This window comes from Aulostomus chinensis, chromosome 17, assembly GCF_037954235.1.
Source record: "Aulostomus chinensis isolate RoL2024-O1b breed Wild chromosome 17, RoL_Achi_v1.0, whole genome shotgun sequence".
Lineage (NCBI taxonomy): Eukaryota > Metazoa > Chordata > Actinopteri > Syngnathiformes > Aulostomidae > Aulostomus > Aulostomus chinensis.
In genome coordinates this window covers 22,325,914-22,346,301 of record NC_141336.1, presented here as the reverse complement: position 1 = coordinate 22,346,301, position 20,388 = coordinate 22,325,914, and the positions used below count along the sequence as shown (strand labels likewise).

Sequence of the window (20,388 nt, the reverse complement as noted above, 5' to 3'; positions counted from 1 at the left end):
AATCTGCCTGTCAATCTCCCGCTCCATCTTACCCTCACTCGTGAACAAGACCCCGAGATACTTAAACTCCTCCACTTGAGGTAAGACCTCCCCCCCGACCCGGAGTGGGCAAACCACCCTTTTCTGGCTGAGGACCATGGCCTCAGACTTGGAGGTGCTGATTCTCATCCCAGCCGCTTCACATTTGGCTGCAAACTGTCCCAGCAAGAGCTGGAGGTCGTGGCCCGATGGCGCTAAGAGGACTCCGTCATCCGCAAACAGCAAAGACGACATCCTCCCGCCACCAAACTCAACCCCCTCCACCACCCGGCTGCGCCTAGAAATTCTGTCCATAAAAGTTATGAACAGAACCGGTGACAAAGGGCAGCCTTGGCGGAGTCCAACCCTCACTGGGAACAAGTCCAACTTACTACCGGCCACACGAACCAGACTCTCACTCCTCCGGTAGAATGACCGAATGGCCCTTTGTAAAAGGGCCATCCACCCCGTACAAATTTAGCTTTGATTTGTGTATTGTGTCAAACACTGGGCTGATGTTAAACACCAATCTGCAAGACTACTGGAATCTGGTGGTCTCGCAACAGCTGGGGTGTAAGTGGATCTGGATGGCCTGGATTGTTCCATGTGTGTGGCTTATGATGACCAAGACAACAGCTCACAGGTAGTAAAGTAATCCCATCGAAGGGTTAAATCATACCTGCAATCTGCTCTTTTCAGGTCAATAATGTTGAGACAGAGAGGTGAGACATCCAGACATCCTTGTGCTTCACCTGTCTTGACATTCACGTGGTGAAAAGCACCAAGAGCCTCACGGCCGCGTCACCGCCTCACGCTGGTGGTCTCTCATCTGTATTACGCGATCGTTCTCTAAAGATAGAGGGCTAATGGGGTTAAAGCTAACGCCCCCGTTGCTAATGCATGGTATTGATAACTGGTTGTGTCCTAGCCCAGTTTCCCTGCTCCACTTTTAGAGGTGTGATTTCCATTCTAAAGGGAGCAGCAGGGATCAATAGGCTGACTGTTTTCAACTGTTTATCGACGTCAGCTCTGTTTTCACTGGGGCGGATGCACGAGCTGGTGCAGCTTCTCTGTGTGGCTCTACATTCTAACAAGGGGACTAACATCTTTTTCTTTCCTTTTCTCTCCCCTATCCAATCATCCGTCCACTTCACTCCTGTCTCTTCACCTTTTCTCTGATCCTTTTCTTCTTCCATCAAATTTTCTCATTTGTTTCTTCTCCTGTGATTCACCTCCGGTCACCTTATCTATCTTTTTGACTCCCTCCTCCCCTCTCATATCCTTTGGCTTTCTGCTGCTTCTCTCAGTGTGACCAAGACCAGTGCATTCAGAGCACCAAATTCGTTTTGCAGGCCGCTGCCACTCCTCTTCTCCAGCAGCAGAGCAGCGAGCCAGTCATCCTGACGGCCTCCCCCGAAAATGGAGGTTCTCTTCCTGGTCGCACCTCCCTCGGCCTTGGTGGACCCTGCACCTCGCTCCCTCTCAGCCAGCCCACCCCTCCAACCTCCACGCCCAGCCTCAGCTGCCAAGAAACCAACGACATGCTGCCAATCCACGGACACAGCCACACACACAACCACCCCCTCCAGGACCAGGTGGCCCACCACCACCATTTTCTCACTCCAGAGGAAGTGCCCTCGCCACCGGGCATGCTTCCGTGCGGCAGCCCCATGGGCCACAGCCACACCATGCAGGCTGGCTTCTACAATCCAGCCAGCCAGGACTCACTACACGAGGACTCAGTCAGAGGACTGGTAAAGCTCAGCTCTGTCTGACGATGGGCTGCACCACCTCTTCTCTGGAGAAAATGTATCCGAAGCCCTGAAACACTCCTGTGCCACATTTGGACGAGCCAGTTCTGTCTCTCTCTCCTCAGCGGGACTTGAGAACTGGAGAAGGCTGAATGGAACTGAACAGAACTGAAGTGAAAGCAGTCGTCCCCGGCCACGGTCCCACCAGACCTCTCTGCTGGAAGGTGGCTGGACGGTTCCTGATGTGGTGATGTGTACGACAACTCAGACATACACATTTTTTCTACTTTAAGGGAAGTAATGTTCATTAGCTCCTGGAAACTGCACCGGTCCAAGTGGCGCATGTCTGTCAGTCACAGACATTGCAAGCAAAAAAAACAAAACAAAAAAAGTAATATTTCGACAGTACATGACATTTTTGGTCAAAAGATTGCATTTCTGTCAATGGATCACAGGTGTGACAGGTTTTTTTTGTAAAACAGACTTAAGCCTATTTGCCTGTTGCTGATTGGACAGTGTCTTTGCCTTTTTTTCATGGATAGTCTCAGCAGTGCAATGGTTGATGTCATGTTGCATATCATCCTGCTTTTTCTATGTTAAAATGAGAGACTGTTGTATTGTACCATGGTTATTACAAATCTTACAAATTATTATATTTCCTGTGGATATTAATAAAACACCTACTTTTTATCAGATGCCATTGCATTAATATTGACTTCAGAATACAGAAGGTGTATGTAGCGCCGCGCTAATGGCGCCCCACCACCAACTGTCCGTTCGCCAACTCTCGAGTGCGTTGTCGGGTATAGTCCACATTTTCTTTATTCTCAGTCATCCACAAACACACCCCCTTCCGTCGTGATGCCACCTTGAATGAGCGTCGGACCGGAAGTCATAAATTTGTTTTAAGCTCAAATCAAAGTGTTTGTGGATTACTGAGCTGCGGCGCCGCTGGACAGGGAAGACGTGGATTATACCGGAGGACGCGCTTGAAAGTTTGTACAGACTTTGTAGTTTGTGACCATGGGGCGCCGTTAGCTTCGAGCTAAATCAACATGGCTGGCTCTTTGCGCACTCCTTGCGGTGCTATTAATATTCTGTAAAGAAGCTGTGTTCTGTAGCCACAAAGAAATCATCTCAGGTTTGGAGTTGATGTGTGTGTGCCTAAATGTAGTACTCTTGTGAAACCTTGTGGTGGAGCAGGAGAACTACAGTTTCACAGAGAAAAAGCAGTGAGGGCTCAAGTTCACAGTGTTTTTAACATACACACATTATAATGGTAACACATTTATTTATTATTAAATAATGTATGATACACGGGGAAGATTTTCTTCCATATTTTACAAGTACAACAGACCGTGGGGGGTGCAGGACACGGCAGAACCCAGGGTTTTCCTGTCATTCAGGAACAGGACTGCTCCTTGCAGCACTGAGCGGGAGATGCAGCACATGGTCACAGCTGTAGGATTCTGGTTTTCTCTACATCTTGCATAAAGGTCGCAAAACATACTGAAATGGTTCATTTTCTCACTGACCCTGCACTGCGCTGCTGTGCTAGAAGTCTGTCGCACGATTACGTGTTTAAACTGACTTGAATACCGCAGGCATGGGATGAGGGATATTCCTGGGGACCTTGTTGTCCGGGTTGAGAGCGCGAAATAAAACCAGAAGGATGCACAAAAGAACAAAAAGAAAATGCCACTTACTGTGTAACATTTCTAAATGACAATCATTTTGACTGCACATTAAAGCACGACGCAAAGTGTTTCTGACTTTCAAATATTCACAAATAGGTGTGTTGAGATCACGATTTTATTTATTTTTTTAATCGCTCCTGCATCGGTTCTTTTACACCCTGCAGAGCGAGCCAGCCACCTATATTTAGCATGAAGCTAATCGCTACTGACGACAGGGAAAAAACAAACGAAACAAAACCCTGCCAAAAACATCTGATTTCAAACTCTCAGGTGCATTCTTCAGTATGATTATCTATACTTCCTCCAGTTCGGCTCCCAGAACGAGTGCAGGCGAATCTGAGGGTTAGCCCTTTGTTAGAAGGCGCCATTAGCGTCAAGTACAAGGTATGTGACTGGCTCTCTCCGCTTTCTCACGTCACAAACAAGTGTTGGGACAGGGAAAGAAAACATCTTTGTAAGTTCAACACAGCTATTAGCGAGTATTTCAAAGGCAAAACCCACCATTTTGGAAGCAGTATCTTGTAAAAATGTTTTAATTACTATTAAAACAAAAACAAAAAAAAAGACCCCTTCAGTTACATTATAAATGAGTTTCTGACAGTTTTGGACACTAAACAGGGAATATCACGGCAGAGATGCACTTCAGCAGTCCTAACCTGTAAACAGTCGTGGTGGCTCCTGGCTTGTTCTCATGCATCGGTCCTCTCGCCAGGGCAACGTGGACCTTGTAGTCTCTAGCAGGACGTATCCACAGTCCGCAGTCGCCACCAATGCTAGACTAGCTTAACATTAGTGACGTGGTTGCTGCGAGACAAAACCATGTTCAGCATCCATTGTCTGGGTCACGGCGGCGAAGGTGATGCGGCATGTTGTACAAACAGAGCACAACCCTGGTTTCTGTGCAAGTCAAAAGTCCCGAGTCACCACAGTTTGACGTCCGTGAGCTCCAGGTCTCCCATGATCTCCAGCTGGTCAATGCTGCTCAGGTCCTGAACCCGATGTCTGAAGTCGAACAAGTGTGAGCCGTTCACAGCCAGCTTGAACTGATGGGGCTGACACAGGATGACGATCTGACAACAAACATCCACAGAGCAAAGGCATTAACAAAGCAACTCTCACAATTTAAGGTGGTATTGGTGTTTTGTTTTGTTTGTTTTTAACCTCAAAATAATCCCCCGAAGAGAACGGAAAGAAGGGCAGCTCCCGCTCCTCCTGACCCCAGGATTCACTCAGGTACGAGTTCCTGATGAACACACTCGACTTCATGCGGGGGTTCAGGTGCAGAGCGATGTTCTCCGTCCTGCTGTTACGGAGGTTCACTGTAAAACTGGAGGAGGTGAATCCAAGCGTTATAATCAAGTCATCGGGGGGCTTTAACTGTTAATCAGACTGGTTTGGGTGGCAGGTCTCTTACCTGTGAGGGTACACGCTGACCTGCCCTTTGATGGTGATGTGCTGCCCGGGGCTCAGTCCTTTAAGTACACTGCCTTTGTAAGGGAGACTCTGACATGTACACGAGTTATTTAGACGTAATTGGCCATTCTTTCGTATTACTATTATGAGATATTAATTCCTTTTTATCGCTCAGCTTGTGTGTTGTTTTTTTTTTTTATCAAGCAGTTGTGGATGCTTGTGTGAGTTTGGAAAAAGAAAAACAACCTTGTTTCATACTTGGAACAAGAAAAATGAGCAAGAACTGGGTGTGATGAGCTGTTAGCGATGAGGGGGAATTCATAGTCGGTTTGGTTACTAAGAAGTAATTTAAAGGTATACTTCAAAGATAAAGTGTACTTTACCTCTCAGGTACTCACAAATACGTGGAGCTCACCAAGTTGTTTTTTTGGTTTCTGAATCACATTTTCGGTATTCCACAAAGCAGAGGAAGAAGCCAGTCACGTATATTTAGCTTGAAGCTCATGGCAGTTCGATAAAATCCACACCTTTGTTTTTTAACCCAAAGAGGAACAAACGTTCGGCGCTGCCGTGTACAAGAACTACAAGAACTAGCGAGTTGGTTGGACTGAATGTAGCAGCTGAGTTTGCTCAGCTCTACGGCGAATCAGTGCCTCACAGGAGATCACACCCAAGTGTTGGTGGATTCCTGCGTGGATCATAGCGGATGATGCACTTGAGAGTTTGTGAAATCACTTTTTTTTTGCGGGGGGGGGGGGGGGTTGCAATGTTTAGCCATCGGTTGCCATTAGCTTCAAGCTCAACATGCGTAGCCAGTTCCTTCTGCATTCTGGAGTCACAGAGACGTGATGCGGGGGGGGGGGCACATTTTGGTGAACATTGAATTAATTACAAAATATTATCTCAAACATGGAAGACCTACTCATCAAGTTCTGTTCAATTAGCACAAAAATGAGACTGGAGCTGGAATTATCTTTTAAATGTTGATGGCAGCTCACAGACAAAAAAAAAAACCAGTCTCCTGTGCACAAAGGACTGATTCATGAGGTGTGCCCCCCCCCACCTTTTTTTTTTTAAACTGGCATCACAAGACCCACTGGGCACCGTCAACCAAAGAGAGTCTATGTAGATAATGCGAAGGGAGAAACTCACCAGGTCACCAGACTCTGAATATATTGCCTATGAGGAAGAAAAGCCACATTTAGCCACCGCAGCCACGACTGCTAACCCAGCACAAAGGACGCAAAGATGGGGGTGTTCTTACTGAGTTTGGGATGTAGCCGATAGCATGAACCCTGACTTTCCCAGATATGGAAAACGTGTCGACCCTGTGGAGTGGGATTCTGTGTTTATATTCCAGCAGGTGAGCGCCATTTACTGCCACCTGTGGACAAAGACGAGTATCTCAGCGTCCTCTCATGTACAGATTTGGTTGCTTTAGGGACTATTTTATCTGTTTTCATCCACAGCAGCCTTACTGACCTTGAAGACGTTTTCATGTACCAGGATGATGGTCTCGAAGGGGGCCCCGCGTTTGTAGGGCAGCTGATGCAGCGTCTCCTCTTTGCCCCAGCTCTCCTGCAGCAGGGAGTTGCACACCACCGAGGGCGAGCCTTTGAAGCGAGGGCTGAAGTGGAGGGCGACGTCAGAGCGAGGCTTGGTGCTGCAGCCACTGGACAGGTCGATATGAAACCTGCGGAGAGGACGCTGGAATAAAAACCAGGCAGCTCCCCGAAGACTTTACAAGCTCCAGTCCGCCGCATTTGATTTACTCTGATTTACATTATCGGCAGATGTACTTCAGGTCTTGAAGCAATACCTCATCTAATTAGTGTATTTTGGCTGTCAAGTACTTAGGACTTGACGTCTGGAGCTCCCAAAGACTATTTCTTCTTTGTGACTCCAGACTGCAGCGAGCCAGCTACGTACGTTTAGCCTGAAGCTAATGGCCACCTACAGCTGACAGAAGCTACAGCAGCAAAGCAGTGCTGGCGTTTGTGGGTTCCTGCGCTCGCTGCGGGATGAAGAAGACGTGCATCACACCAGGTGTTGCTCTCCAGAGTTTGCTAACGGGTGTTTTTATAGGTAGTTTTGCTGCTGTTTGTGGTTGGCAGCCATGGGACGCCATTCGCTTCAAGCTAAACATACAAGCACCTCCCACTTTATTAGGAGTCTGACCTCTGACTTCTGCCAACAACGAGACGCGTTCACCCAGAGAACTGCAGCTCACCGGACATTTTCTCTTTCTCAGATCTGACATCACCTTTCTGATGCTGGGTTGGGACTTCAGCAGACCTAAACACGCTTTTTTGGGTGAAGTATCGCTTTAACGTGTATTTTAGCTTACTGCCTGGTACAAATACTACAACCCGAAGGTAGCAGGATACTCAGAAGTTTGGAGAACACAGATAATCCAGTTGTTGTGCGACAGCCAGAAGACAAGAGTGTATCTAAAGTGTAGCTAAACTAAAACTGATAAAACTACAGATATCGTTTTAGTCATTTATCTCTAATTTCTTCAAAGTAAGAAAACCTTTTGTCAGTGCGAGCAAACATGATCTCTGAGTCACCGGCAGCTCCTGCGTCCCCTCTAGCTTCCTGCCTCTGAGTGACACCTCAAGTCAGTTTGTGTCTGCTGGATTTATTTAATTTGCTGTAGTTCATTCTTACCATCAAAAATAAACAACGGGGGGGGGGGGGTGGATGTATAGAATACACAACAACAACTTGATTACTGAATCATCATCCTACCTGTCAGCATCTGCGGGCACCGTCCCCTGGATGATGATGATCTCCCCAGGGTGCAGGCCTCCAGGTATGGATCCTGTGTAAGGGATCACCTGAGGAGGGTGTGTGTTTGGGGTTGGGGTTGGGAGGGGGGGGGTAAGGGGGGGGCAGATGAATAATGTTTCATGCATTTGCAGTGCGCAGGCCGTCAGCACACACAGCTGACGGTTTATTGATCGCAGCACGATGAAGAAAACAGCGACATGAAGAGCTGTCAGCGGGGGAGGGAGCCGCCGCGCCTCTTACCGGATTCAGGACGCTGTGTTTCGCATTTGCCACAGACATCGAGCTTCTTGAGTCGGACTACAACATGCAGCTGTGCCGGGGGACCACAGGCAGAAGACGGGCTGCTGCCGTTAATATCCAACTGTCCTGCGCTACGCTGGGTTGATGGCTGCGCGCATCTCCTCTCCATCAGCCCCGAGATCACCTCACGCATGCGCAGAAACAACATGTGACCAGGCCGCTGCTACGGAAGAGGAAACAGGTTTTGTTGTTTTTTTGCTTCGCTGGTCATGACGTTATTGGTCATGAAATTTACAAGAGGGAGAGAGTTGAATCTTGATCAGCAGCAAGGTTGCTGCTGAAAAGATGCCAAGGTATGGCAACGTGATGTCACGTGATCTGTTTGGTAAAAAAAAAAAACATGAAGAGGCTTAAAAAACTACAAGTTGGTATGTTCATAATAATAATAATGATGGAGGGTCTTCTAATTGTTAGTAATTCGTAAATGATGTGCACATCGATGTATTTCTGAGTAATAGTACTAATACTAATACTAACAATAATAATAATAATAATGGTGATGATAATTTTTTTAAAAAAACTTTATGTCTTTGGACTGTGGGAGGAAGCCGGAGCACCAGAGAGAACCCACGCAGGCACAGGGAGACTCACACAGAAAGATCCCGTTCTCCAGCTGGGACGTGAACGTCGGACCTTCTTGCTGTGAGGCGACCGTGCTGACCACTGCAGCACCGGGCCGCCCTGTCTCCCCTCCTCCTCCCAGTAAATCTGTTAAAACTACAGAAATAGAGAAATAACGACACATAAAGAAGAAAATCATACACATAACAAGCAGGAGAGGGGGAAGAAAAATCAGTAATAAATGCACATGAGTGTGTAGCTCAAGGTTTTTATAACTCAGAATAAATTGAAAAAGTAGCCAAGCCCTGATTTTTTCAGCACCGGGGAGAGAAAACAAGCTGATAATAATCACATATTTCCATGACATCACCCAAATATAAGGATCAGAAATCATGTCCCCCCCCCCACACACACACACACACACACACACAAAGCCATTAGTCTAAAGAAATATTAGCGACATTTTAAAGCGTGTACACAAATCGCCTGCCAGGCGCAGATCGGGATAAATTTGCCCAGACGTTCATGCTGCATTCACTGACCGGCGCAAACCTCAGTACATTTCTGATGACCGAGAATTCTCCTGGGATTTCGAGATGGCAAACATTTGTTATTTTTTGAGGGCGTTCTTACACCAAAATCTGTGAGCATCACGAGTTCCTTTAAATCTCCCTGAACTTTGGATGCGAACAATGAGGAAAGGCCGCCCCTCTCGGTCGGTCTGGGTTTCGCTTCCTAGGAAATGCCGCCTACCAACCGAGGTTAGTTTCTGTTTCCTGAGAGGAGAGGGGATATAAAGGAACTCACAGCCGAGCGAGAAGGAGAGAGAAGAGAAGAGGAGAGAGCAGAGGATGGGTCTAAGTTAGTTACGGAAACCTTTACATTCCTTATCGTGTTTGTTCTGATTTTGGCAGCCAAACTAAATCATTCTTCTTATTATTATTAATTCTGTTATTTTTCTGTGTTTCAGTCACAATTTTAGCCGTGGCTGCAGGTGCAGGTAAAGAGTCTTTTACACGGACAGTTCCTGCTGTTTTTATCCGTTGAATCGCTGCAGCTCAGCTGGGTTTGTCCGCTGCTCTTCTCCAGGCGGCAGTGTGGCCTTGGCGCCGGTCATTCTTGGGGCGGCGGGCTTCACCACCGTCGGCATAGCAGCTGGTTCCTACGCCGCTGGCATGATGTCAACTGCTGCAGTCGCCAACGGAGGAGGGGTGGCAGCGGGGAGCGTGGTGGCGGTCCTGCAGTCTGCAGGTAAAGCGGGGGTGGCGGATCAACTAAACATTGTGTGACTGATGGTGCAGTTACTACTCATCATGAATATTAACAGCATATTTATATAATTCATAAATAACTTGTGTTTTACATTTTAAAAAAAACCCCTCTCGATGTGGATTTCATCGGCTGTCATTAGCTTGTTTGTCCAGCGTGGAGCTCCATGAAGAGGGCACGGATCGTGCGCTTCTGAACAGTTTTGTTGTCGCAAGCGGTCACGGGGTGCCGTTAGCTTCAAGCCAAATATGCGTGGCTGGCTCTCTTCTTCATTCTGGAAACACTGGAAAAACATCCTGGTGAACTGAAACCTGTGTGTGACTTCTTCAGAGGCACAAAAGCCTGAAATAAGACTTTCAACATCTGTGTGCCTCTGAAGAAGATCGAAATTCCTGAGTGTGGCTGAGTTGTTTATCCTGTAAATATTTCACATTTAATAATGTTCATCAGAATCCATCAACTGGAAATGATAGCATTCATTAAAGTACTCATTTACTCTGAGATAAAATGCTAAACGCACGCTTGTCAAACACTAAGCTGTCACACGCCAGACAGAGATGACGTGTAATGACAGCAGCTTCATGCCTGTGGTCTCCTTCTGTTGCTAAGCTGTTTTCTGTTTCTGTTTCTCCTTGCAGGCATGGCTGGTTTGTCAGGAACTGCCTCTGCAGCAGTGGCCAGCATTGGAGGAACAGCAGGAGCACTGATTGCAGCTCTCGTCTAAGAACAAGCTGAAAAAGAACCCCAAAACACCCTCAACAGTCTTGTTTCATTTGGAAGGATTTACAAATTCAGTCACTGGGTTAGATTCAGTGATATCAGTGGATCTCCCGTGCATTTGTATGAATTTAGTGAAAGTGGATGCTGTTTTCCAGCAGAAAACATTGACATTATCACTGATTAAACTGAGAATGCACGGGATGTTTTTACTGTTCGCCTCTGAATAAAGTCCATGTTCTGGTATCTGAGTTCAAGTCTCCTTTTTTCCATGCAGCGTGAAGTCCGGAAGACGCATCAAGAACGTGACAGAAGTACCTGGGTAGTTCTTTGTCTTTAGTTCAACTGACACAGGTGATCCAGAATGAGCTCAACTGATCCAAGTGCGCTCTTTACTACCCAAAAACAGCAGAACACCGTCTGGAAATACAAACTCAAGAAACAGTCATGCGTGAGGTCAAGTTAATGCTCCGAAATAGTTTGTCATCACAGGACAGCTTAGGTTCTCTTGCTCGTGTCCTGAGACATAATGAACCTCAAAAAACATGAACGCTTTTTGAACATTTGACTTTATTTTGCATTCTGATTTGGTAGTGATGTCACTGGGGGGCTCATCTTTTCTAGAACTCCGCGTGATGACGGTGCACTTCCCTCTTGGTCTGTGTGGCAGGAGGAACTGAGGCCAGCTGGGCCTGAAGACGGTGCCAAGTAGCTGCGGCGGCGGTGGGATTTTTGCAAACTGAGAGCGAGGAGCCGGTAGAGGAGGAAAGAAGAGCTGTGAATAACATCTGGCAACACCTGGGGGCAGTGGGTGGTAGTAAAAGCAGACGGAGGAAGTTAGCAGTCACGGATCCCTCCTGATGCTGAGTCACAGCCTTTGTTTTTCCAGCCGAGGTGGTGACCGATTCCCTCAGGAGAGAGTTAAGTTTGGTTCCTGGTCTTACTGAGCTCCCACAGGCCAAGAAAAGTTGCTCAGTCACTCCAACTTGTCAAAGGCAAAAAAATGTGTAACATATTTTCTAATGTACAGACAGAATAATAACAATAAAGGTTATATAGAATAGGCTTTTCAAAAACAGGTATGCAAAGTGCTAAAAATGTATCAACATACAGTAGACAAGGCAATTATGTATTAAAATTAAGGAGCAATAAGAAATAAAACAATTTTAAAAAAACAAAAGGAAAATAAACACAAACATTAAAATGCTCGAAGATGAGCTTTTAAAAGAAGACGCTGAAGTAACGGAAAAACACTGTGAAAGCGAAGTACATGAAAAAGTAAAAACGAGTTCATTTAGTTTTTTGAATAATTTACCTTAAAACTCTATGCGTGCGCGTGTGTACGTGCGCGTGTGCGCGGGCGTGCGTGTGTATGTGTACGTGTTGGATCTGCTGAAAAGGACTGATGGTGCAGGATGAGAGACATCAGTCCACGTCAACTTTGCGCTGCTGACCTCTGGTGGCTAAAACCAGAGTAGCACGTCAGCGCACAAAAGCTCATCAAATTCACTGATGTTTTCTTTTGACTTTTTTTTTTTTTAAATTCCGCTTTGATAGAACACGGAAACTCTCTCTCGTTAGCAAACCTTCAAGATTTGTTGTCATTCGGGTGTGTAACGCTTCACATTTCTTTGTGCATCAAGTGGATTAATAAAGAAATGTTTTTTGTTAAAATTTAAAAAAAAAGAAGTGAGTGGAAAGTTTTTTTTAAAAGAAGAGCAAAAGTCCAGAGTGTGAAAATTCGAACTAAATCCATGCTGTTCTGTCACTTGAGGGTCCAACAGCTTCCTCGGTGGCACAAACAAATGCAGAGAGTCTGAACTCAGGGACGCAGTTCTTCTCTCCAGTTAACGAGCATTCGTCGTTTTTTTTGCATTCATTCTGTTACTCATCAGTGAAGAAGAAGAAGAAGAAGAAGAAGAAGAAGAAGAAGAAGAAGGAGACCCCTTCACTTTCAGTGGTGCAGAAGGTGGCGCAACCCCCCTCCCCAAACAAAACAACAACAACAAAAAAACAGGATAAAGTAGTGGAGGGACGATCACGACAGGTCTAAGTGACACTTCTCTGTCGCCCCCTGCTGTGCAGATGAAGAACACTTTCACTCTCGCCTCAAGGTAAGATAAACCTTTATTCGTCCCTCAGTGGGGAAACTGGCACTGGTGCAGCAGCAGAAACAGAGAAGTTAGCGGGAAAACAAGTAAAAGAACTAAAATAAATGACAGAAGCTATGATAAACTGCAATAATACTAGCAGCAGAAGTTTTTGTGTGTAAATGTGTGTTTTTTAACGTAGTACTGAACTGTTCTCTGAATTAAATGTTTTATTCCCTGCTCTCTTTCTTTTGGTGGGGATGACAATAACTAGTTACATCCCAAAAAAGACAAAAGACCAGACAGCATAAAGGTTTTATTTTTTTTCTTCCCTCGACAAACGTTTACTTCAAATCTGAAACTGTAAAAATGTTGATTTCATGACCGTCCTCGGTCGCCACCTGGCTGGATTTACTCAGACTCCACGTCAAAGCAGGTCTGATTTGATTCAGTTACAGTTTGTTTTAAACTCATACACAGAACAGCAATTGCGGGTGCTAAACCAGTCTGTTGTGGTGAAGAGGGAGTTTAACCAAAAGGCGAGGCTCTCGATTTACCGGTCAATCTACGTTCCAACCCTCACCTGTGGTCATGAGCTTTGGGTAATGACTGAAAGAACAAGATCAAGAGGGTGGCTGGGCTCTCCCTCAGAGACAGGGTGAGAAGCTCAGTCATCCGGGAGGGACTCAGAGTAGAGCCGCTGCTCCTCCATGTCGAGAGGAGCCAGTTGAGGTGGTTCGGGCATCTGGTGAGGATGCCTCCTGGACGCCTCCCTCTGGAGGTTTTCCGGGAAAGCCCAACCGGGAGGAGGCCTCGAGGCCGACCCAGGACACGGTTGAGGGATTATATCTCTCGGCTGGCCTGGGAACGCCTCGGGATCCTCCCGGAAGAGCTGGTTGAAGTGGCTGGGGAGAGGGCAGTCTGGGCTTCCTTGCTGAGACTGCTGCCCCCGCGACCCGGACCCACCGGATGAAGCGGAGGACGACGAAGACGAAGACACAGAACAGCAAAGCAACAGGACCACACACACACACACACGCACACACACACACACACACACACACACACACAAACACACAAATAACAAAGCCGGACAAGGAGGCAACAGCAAGACATTAAACGTGTCATTAAATGGAAAGACGCTTGAATAGTTGATAAACAAGGTATCGCTGTTCCCTTGAGCAAGAACAAATTTTAGATGAGTATCAAGAAACATATTGAAGATAATCTATGTATGTTGTTGTTAAGATACATTCATTAACACCAGCCAAACAGCTACATGTACAGGTAACACATCACGAACATGTGAAACCGACTCCCACATATTCAGACGATGAGAGGAGGCACCGGCTCCACAAACTCTGCCAGGCAGTGAACGCACAAACACTTCTGACTCTTTATAAAGTGCAACTGTCCAGACTCCATTCCAGTGAATACATCCAGACTGTGTTCACACTCGCACCGCATCCAAATCTGAAACTTGCCACCAGCAGTAGACCGATGAATCGGTCGGTTAATGGACATTTTGATCTAATCGGCATCAGCTGGTGCTCGTTTGAGGGAAAGCGGTTTAAATTTACACGTCTGCAGGCAGCGCTGTCGGTGTGGCTGCTGTGCAACAATGTTAGCGCTCCCCCTTGTGTCCATATCTCACATCCTGCATTCTGCAGGCCGAGGACATTAGGTTCTGGGGCGCTGCTGGATGTTACGTAACCTGAGAGGAAATAACAAGCCGAGGGCGGAGTGCGCCTGCTTAGAGAGAACGGAGGCGACACACACGCTTTCACTCACCTGCGTGTTAAAGTCTTGTTCTACTGGCAAGAGCTCCTGCACCACTCTAACATTGTTTGTTTTCTGTATATTTGTTTTGATGCACGTTGTATTTTATCCATTGGAAAAAACAAAAACAACAGCCAAATATGTTGGCCATCGGCCGGCCTGCTGTCTTTATATCGGTTATTGAAAAAAACCACGTCGGTCAACCAGTGCTAGCAACATATGACAACATAGAAACCTTCACCAAAAAGCGTTAGCCTCTTATGAGCTGATGATATAAAACCATACAACATTTCTCCGAATGGATTCAAATGTCAAACTGTTGAAACAAACTGCTGACTAATGCAAAGAGTTCTCATTTTTCTGAACGATATCAAAGTCATGCTGCATCATCTGGATGTTATTAGCATTTTCGACCCGTTTTTCCAGCCACTCCAAAATCATCAGTTGCTTCATGCCAGTTAAATGTCACGTCTGTCTCCCGTGTCTCTGTGTCTTCGCCGTCTCTCCATCAGGTTAATTTAGGCTGTGAAGACGTCTCTTTGTCCTCAATTCCCGTCTTGGCAACTCTCTGAGATATCCCGTAAGGCACATGACACGCCACAGTCCCAATCTCTGCTGCTCCCTCCACGTGAAACATCTGGTCGTCAAAGAAAATGTGTGGCCTGATCTTCTCCAGCACGGGGCCCTTTGGCGCCCCTGCTAGAAAGAGAGCCTCGTCGATCTCTAGACCCCATGACCGCAGAGTTTTAAGGGCTCTGGTACCAGAACTGGCTGCACTGCGAGCCGTCACCAGGTAGGTACGGATTGGGCAGTCCATGCGTTGACCTTTGCCATAAAACTTCTTTTGCAATTTTCCTAGAGCCTCAAGGAATCCCTTCAGTGGACCCTGCGGGGAGAAGGACAAGGACAGGACGGTCACCCTAGATCTCAGACACCCTACCCAAGCTGTCACACCCCAGTACGACAATCGTGTGTGGCGTTACGGTGAGCGTGTACTCTACATGGTCCAGAGGCTTGTTCTCGTGTGCCTTCTCATGTTCAAAGAACTTGTCCAATCCGTGGGCCTTGAAAATGCGTTCAGACTCGTCAGAAAAGAGGACAGCGTCACCGTCGAAGGCAACACGCAGCTGAGTCTCCGACACTTCCGTCATCTTCTCCAGGGTGAACATGGTGGCTGCCGCTATACCTGAGTCACACACGTTAGTTCGCTGTTGTTGCTGTCGAAAATCTGTTGCACATCGCAGACACGCTGGCTTTTGCCTACTGGGACGTCTTTCTGTTTGTACTGACCTTCTTCCAGAGCCTCTCGGACCTTCACTGGATCAGCAGACAGGTATAAGTTGGTGTGGTAGGCCTTCAAATAACCTATGGGACTGTTCCCTCCGGTCATACAGAAGCGCTCCACGAACAACTCTGCGGAGGGTGCAAAAACACAATAATTGATGTTTTGCAAGAAATCAACAGCGCTACGATTAAATCCCCCCAAAAACTGACCGGTTAAGAAGGGATCAAACCTGTCAGAAGGAATATTTCACCCCAATTCTTCATTGTCTCTGTGTTCAATTGCGATCCATCACCACACAAATGAAACATTAAAAAAATCAGTTCTCAGTTGTGTGAGCAGGAACAAACCCCGTGCGACTATAAAAGCCTGAGATTTTTTCCGCTTGGCTTAACTACACCAGAGGGGTGCTGAGTGCAGGATCGCCACCTCCCCTGGGGGGACAGGATCTGGAGTATGAACCAAGAGAAGATCTCACCGTTCGTTCACAGGGAGGAGCTGGACCTTTTAGTTAGCGTGTGACACAGGCCTTCATGAAAACTTCAGTTAAACTGTGTGGGCACAGACTGAAAGACTCCCAGATAGCAGACCAGTTCCTCTTCCGTCCCTCTCCCCTCTGTCTCTGTCCCTCTCCTGTTCAACAAAGAACACTGCGACTCCTGACTAGTTTCGCGTCCGGGCTTGGTTCTCGACGGCCCAGCGAGGCACAGAAGGTCATGAAGTCCCTCCGTGTGGGAATAGAAAGAACCAGCTGTTCTGAACCGCTAGAAAATCTTCAGGGTTCACCGTAACATTGTGTGTGTACGTGTCCATGTGTGTGTGTGTGTGTGTGTGTGTGTGTGTGTGTGTTTGAACTTTGCAAACTATCCGAGCGTGTAACTCGCACACGGCCTGCTTACATCCGGTTGAGGTCACAGCCTTCATATTGATCTTAAGCGCCACAACAAGAGCGCATCTGCTGATTCGAGTGGGAACGACTCAGAGCTTTGTCCACCGCCTTTCAGCCCCTTCAAGTGAAAGTCCTCAATTATCGTCAGAGGAGATGGCTGGAAAATGTTATTATATCCCAACAATTCCATTCAGAGAACTTTTAATAAATGTCAGAAGTGTGTAGTTGTTGCTTTTTTAATATCTCCCTGAGGTGGCTTTAAAGAGCAAACTAGAAGCTCAAGTTTTGTTGGAAGGATTTTTTTTCAAGCATCTCAAGTTGTGTGTCTCGGTGCAGGTGTGTGTGTTGGTGTACTCTAACAAAACCGTTCCTAGTCTCCACGCTTTGTTTTTGTTCTCTTTAAAAAACAAGATTTTCATTTTCATGTATGTCAGAAACTCACTGTGATGATTGATGGCGTTGATGAGTCGTAGGCCCACGTACGCGTGGTTGTTGGTCATGAGCACCACATCAAAAAGCTCCTCGCTGTCGGGGTAAAGCTCCCTCAGTTGAGCGTTCACAGCCTCCAGAGCCTGGGCACGCCACCAAACACACATTTGAGTCCCAAAAAAGAACAAATGGAATCACTGCACAAATCCACGTGTGTGTGTGTGTGTGGGGGGGGGGGGGGAGCAGGTTTGTGTTTAAAGGCTTAATATTTATTCACCGCCTCCGGAGACACGACCCAGCTCATAACAACGACACAAAAGAAATCACTCTGAGTTCTTTGGTTCATCTGTCAGGTTGGAGGTGGGCGACAGAGACAAAGTGTCACGATTCTGTTTCATGAGGATTCCTTAAGCCTGATTTGCACGGTACTGAATACTACAACCCACACCCAGGCAAAAGCACATTATTGACATCTCATAGGGACAACACTACAGTGTTACTAGTATCTGCCAGTAAACATCCGAGTTAGCAGAAGTTGTAGCTAGCTCCTCTAGCTAAACATGGCAGCCGAGCTTGAGTTTTGAGGAGTGAACTCACTGAGCACTGAGTTTTAAACTGTGGGATTATGTCACTAAGTCGGTGGTGACGGTTGCCTGCTGTGCTTGAGCTTCAGATGTGGCTTCAGGGAAACGTTTGCTCGCGTTGGACGCTTGTAAATGTTTGCTAGTGCTTCTGAAAAGCCGTTTTTGTGTGTGTGGGGAAACAGCAATGTAACAGTACAGGTACTGTGAATTGTGGTTAAACTACTAACTACTGCTGCTGTACGCGCAATCTGCGGCTCTACAATCAACCAGCGTCTTGAAAGGCACCTTTTTCGGTTCCAGTGGCTTCGACCGCGCAGTATTGACCCGTATAACAGTAAAGAGTGTGTTTAAGCTGAGGATGAAACCGTTGGATTAGCATAGAACTTCAACAGACAGAATGTGCACGCATCGCCACCTTTCTCTCTCTCTCACTCTCTCTCTCTCTCTCTCTCTGACCTTGACGAAGGAGAAGGCAGGTCCCGGCCAAAAAGGCTCGTTTTCATGCTCCACCTGATACTTGATATACTCCTCCATGCCTCGCTGCTCGTAGATCTGCTGCTCCCTCTCCATGTTGAAGAGAACCCGCGCCGACACGCAGATGGTGATGGCGTTGTCCGGTTTGGGCTGGATGATGAGAAGAAGGAGGAGAAGTTCATATCATAATCGTCCACCTTTTGGTTGGATAAGCTACCGTCCTTTGAGGTTGTCGGAATGACGCCTGAAGCGGTTCCTTCAGGTGACCTCAGACCTCAGGCCAAGCACATAATTCACATTATGGAGTGAATGGTGACACCTCCCAGCTGACAGGAATACTTTCATAAAGGCTTTTGTTGTTGTGTTTTCTTGCTGCTGCTTGACGTGCAACAGCAGGTGAACGGAGTGGGTTGATGTGACAGGAGAGGGGACCGTGATATGAACCAGTCTTTGTCAAATCAGGCCCGCGTAGCAGAAGCCTGACGCCTCGTAACTCTTTGGAGGCAAAACATTATAACAGTATCTGAAAAGAGCTCTTTATTATTTACTTTTTGATCACCAAAACAGTCTTTTGTTCGTTTTACATGACTTATTCATGTTAAAGAAATACTTCAGTCATAGAAAAATGGGTTTTGCCTCTCGAGTACTCGCGTAGGTGTCTTGAGCTGAATTTTTTTTTTGACCCTCTTGCACGTTTAACTTTTTGACACCGGAATGCAGGAGGAGCCGGCCACGTGTGTTTAGCTTGAAGCTAACAGCAACCCTCGTATCAACTACGAGCAACAGCAAGAATGTCAGTTTCCAAACTGTCAAGAGCAGCGACCACTGTAAGCCACCTCTTCTTTATCCAGCGGTGCGCTCGCAAAGCCACCAACACCGACTTGAGCTGAGAGCAAATAAACTTAAACACTGCGGCACTAAAGAGAATGAACGCAATCGAGTTGGTTTGGTACCGGACGACGTGCTCGAGAGACTGCTGAGTGTTTTTGGACTGGTGTTAGTGTCTATGTGTCGAGAAGTGATACAACAGGAAGCTGGAGACGACTATTTGTGAGTGCTTGAAAGGCAATATACACTTTCTGTGTGACGCATCGCCTTATGGAGGTAAAATTACTCTTAATCCCCAGACATTTCTGGAGAAGAACCACTGAATGATGTATTTTTGGTGAACTTACAGGTGAGACAACTCACTGCATCATGCTAAAACTGGGATTTGTTTCCATTTATGGATTTGGATGGACGCTCTCTTGCAGAGCTTTGTGCCTCTGTGTTTTGAGGCCTCGGTCCAGCCTTTCCGTCCCCACATTAAATGACTTGAAGTTTGATGAGGGCTCCCCGATGGTTTCGCCACCAGACCTGATAAAGTTGAAACGTCAGGGTTTCTGTCTTCTGTGGTCTATCGTGTGGCATCAGCCTTGGTTACTGCGTATGAAGAGAAACACTCACTGGTGAATGCTGGCAGTGTGAAGCCTTTTAACTGACAAGGAAAAACGACATAATCCACGTAGATGTGAATTGGAATTCCTCAAGATGGGACCAGAAGCAGAGACGCATTCTTGTTTGTTTTTTGGATGAACACAATGAGGCTCCTCTTGTTAACCCTTAATATACACTGGCTGTTGGGGTACTCACTGGTTTGGGTTTCCTGGTGGGGGTTGAGGGCATCGGAACTGTCCCAGCATCCTCTCTGCTCCTGCCGGTCCTGGTCAAGTCCTGTCCACTGACGGCCAGAGTTTGGCCGTTATGCAGACTCATCTTACCTTTGTGGCTCCCCAGACTCCTGATTCTCTCCGCACAAGTGTGTCCCTGCCAGGAGTTGCCAACAAAGACCGAACTCACTCTTGCACATTCACGGTCTGAATTGTGCACTCAGGAGATGAGATCGATCTGACAGTGACCGCACAGCCACTCAGCTAAATGCTCTGAAAAAGGCGGAGCATAGATAAGATGAAGCAGAACGGCTCAATTCCAGCTATTCCTCTTATCCCGAGCATTCTTATTCCCTACCTTCTCAGCTGCTTGTTTTTCCTTCTCTCTCTCTCTCTCTCTCTCTCTCTCTCTCTCTTAGCGCTCTTGACTCAAAGCCATTTTACATCCTCCCCCTGTTAACCCTTTCCGGGGTTTATTCCCTGGAGCGTCAAGGATTTTGATTGAGTGTATGTGACAACTGGTTGTTGCACCCCACTGGACAGCACAGACCCTCACGTCAAAGCTCGGCTGTGACGATGATTCACGCTTCACTTCTCAGATGACAGGAACACAGCTTAATATCCTACGGTGTTTTATTTAATGCAGGAGTATTATTAATATTTTAAAACCAGACAAGCAGCTCACAAACATGT

General features: G+C 46.8%; 4 protein-coding genes across 11 annotated transcripts in view; 2 read left to right on the top strand and 2 right to left on the bottom strand.

The window, feature by feature from the left end:
* The window catches only part of zdhhc14 (zDHHC palmitoyltransferase 14), a 48,418-nt gene extending 45,340 nt beyond the window's left edge, over nucleotides 1–3,078 (top strand). For 3 of the 5 annotated variants that reach the window (XM_086183665.1, XM_086183667.1, XM_086183663.1), the window contains one exon: nucleotides 1,326–3,078. In XM_086183665.1, the coding sequence (XP_086039791.1) occupies nucleotides 1,326–1,793 (468 nt within the window). In that variant the 3' untranslated portion in view covers nucleotides 1,794–3,078. The remainder of the gene's footprint in view (nucleotides 1–1,325) is intronic. The other 2 variants (XM_086183668.1, XM_086183664.1) reach the window with 1 other exon arrangement.
* Nucleotides 3,079–3,981: 903 nt separating this feature from the next.
* lgals8b (galectin 8b) lies at nucleotides 3,982–8,113 on the bottom strand. Of its 2 annotated transcripts, XM_086183669.1 has the most exons (8): nucleotides 7,913–8,113; nucleotides 7,631–7,719; nucleotides 6,362–6,572; nucleotides 6,144–6,263; nucleotides 6,032–6,058; nucleotides 4,881–4,969; nucleotides 4,628–4,793; nucleotides 3,982–4,536 (listed from the first exon to the last, which is right to left on the bottom strand). In XM_086183669.1, exons 1-8 carry the CDS (start codon nucleotides 7,949–7,951, stop codon nucleotides 4,387–4,389), a joined length of 891 nt encoding a protein of 296 aa, XP_086039795.1. In that variant the 5' UTR covers nucleotides 7,952–8,113; the 3' UTR covers nucleotides 3,982–4,386. The 2 variants fall into 2 exon arrangements, with proteins under 2 accessions (XP_086039795.1, XP_086039796.1); XM_086183670.1 differs by lacking the exons at nucleotides 7,631–7,719; nucleotides 7,913–8,113 and adding an exon at nucleotides 6,699–6,844.
* A 1,070-nt stretch (nucleotides 8,114–9,183) lies between these two features.
* Nucleotides 9,184–10,770, top strand: LOC147246809 (interferon alpha-inducible protein 27-like protein 1). The gene is made up of 4 exons (XM_086183671.1): nucleotides 9,184–9,394; nucleotides 9,504–9,533; nucleotides 9,623–9,784; nucleotides 10,441–10,770. Exons 1-4 carry the CDS (start codon nucleotides 9,385–9,387, stop codon nucleotides 10,524–10,526), a joined length of 288 nt encoding a protein of 95 aa, XP_086039797.1. The 5' UTR covers nucleotides 9,184–9,384; the 3' UTR covers nucleotides 10,527–10,770.
* Nucleotides 10,771–12,771: 2,001 nt separating this feature from the next.
* Nucleotides 12,772–20,126, bottom strand: LOC147246808 (cytosolic 5'-nucleotidase 1A-like). 3 transcript variants are annotated; one of them, XM_086183011.1, is made up of 7 exons: nucleotides 19,679–19,725; nucleotides 19,403–19,468; nucleotides 18,029–18,196; nucleotides 17,002–17,131; nucleotides 15,679–15,801; nucleotides 15,390–15,574; nucleotides 12,772–15,274 (listed from the first exon to the last, which is right to left on the bottom strand). In XM_086183011.1, the coding sequence occupies exons 2-7, from the start codon at nucleotides 19,454–19,456 to the stop codon at nucleotides 14,897–14,899; spliced, it is 1,038 nt and encodes a 345-aa protein (XP_086039137.1). In that variant the 5' UTR covers nucleotides 19,457–19,468; nucleotides 19,679–19,725; the 3' UTR covers nucleotides 12,772–14,896. The 3 variants fall into 3 exon arrangements, with proteins under 3 accessions (XP_086039137.1, XP_086039138.1, XP_086039136.1); XM_086183010.1 differs by lacking the exon at nucleotides 19,403–19,468 and adding an exon at nucleotides 20,054–20,126 and having other exon boundaries at nucleotides 12,773–15,274; nucleotides 19,679–19,968; XM_086183012.1 differs by having other exon boundaries at nucleotides 19,238–20,041.
* Nucleotides 20,127–20,388: the final 262 nt, after the last annotated feature.

Coding starts and splice junctions, on each gene's coding strand:
- lgals8b (XM_086183669.1), bottom strand. CDS start 7,951: ATGTCTGTGGCAAATGCGAAACACAGCGTCCTGAATCCG. Junction 7,720..7,912: donor AACACAGCGTCCTGAATCCG/GTAAGAGGCGCG, acceptor CACCCTCCTCAG/GTGATCCCTTACACAGGATC. Junction 4,794..4,880: donor GTCAGCGTGTACCCTCACAG/GTAAGAGACCTG, acceptor CACCTCCTCCAG/TTTTACAGTGAACCTCCGTA.
- LOC147246809 (XM_086183671.1), top strand. Junction 9,534..9,622: donor AGCCGTGGCTGCAGGTGCAG/GTAAAGAGTCTT, acceptor GCTCTTCTCCAG/GCGGCAGTGTGGCCTTGGCG. Junction 9,785..10,440: donor GGCGGTCCTGCAGTCTGCAG/GTAAAGCGGGGG, acceptor TTCTCCTTGCAG/GCATGGCTGGTTTGTCAGGA.
- LOC147246808 (XM_086183010.1), bottom strand. CDS start 19,801: ATGAGTCTGCATAACGGCCAAACTCTGGCCGTCAGTGGACAGGACTTG. Junction 18,197..19,678: donor CCACCAGGAAACCCAAACCA/GTGAGTACCCCA, acceptor CTCATCATCCAG/CCCAAACCGGACAACGCCAT. Junction 15,575..15,678: donor CCGAGAGGCTCTGGAAGAAG/GTCAGTACAAAC, acceptor TGTGTGACTCAG/GTATAGCGGCAGCCACCATG.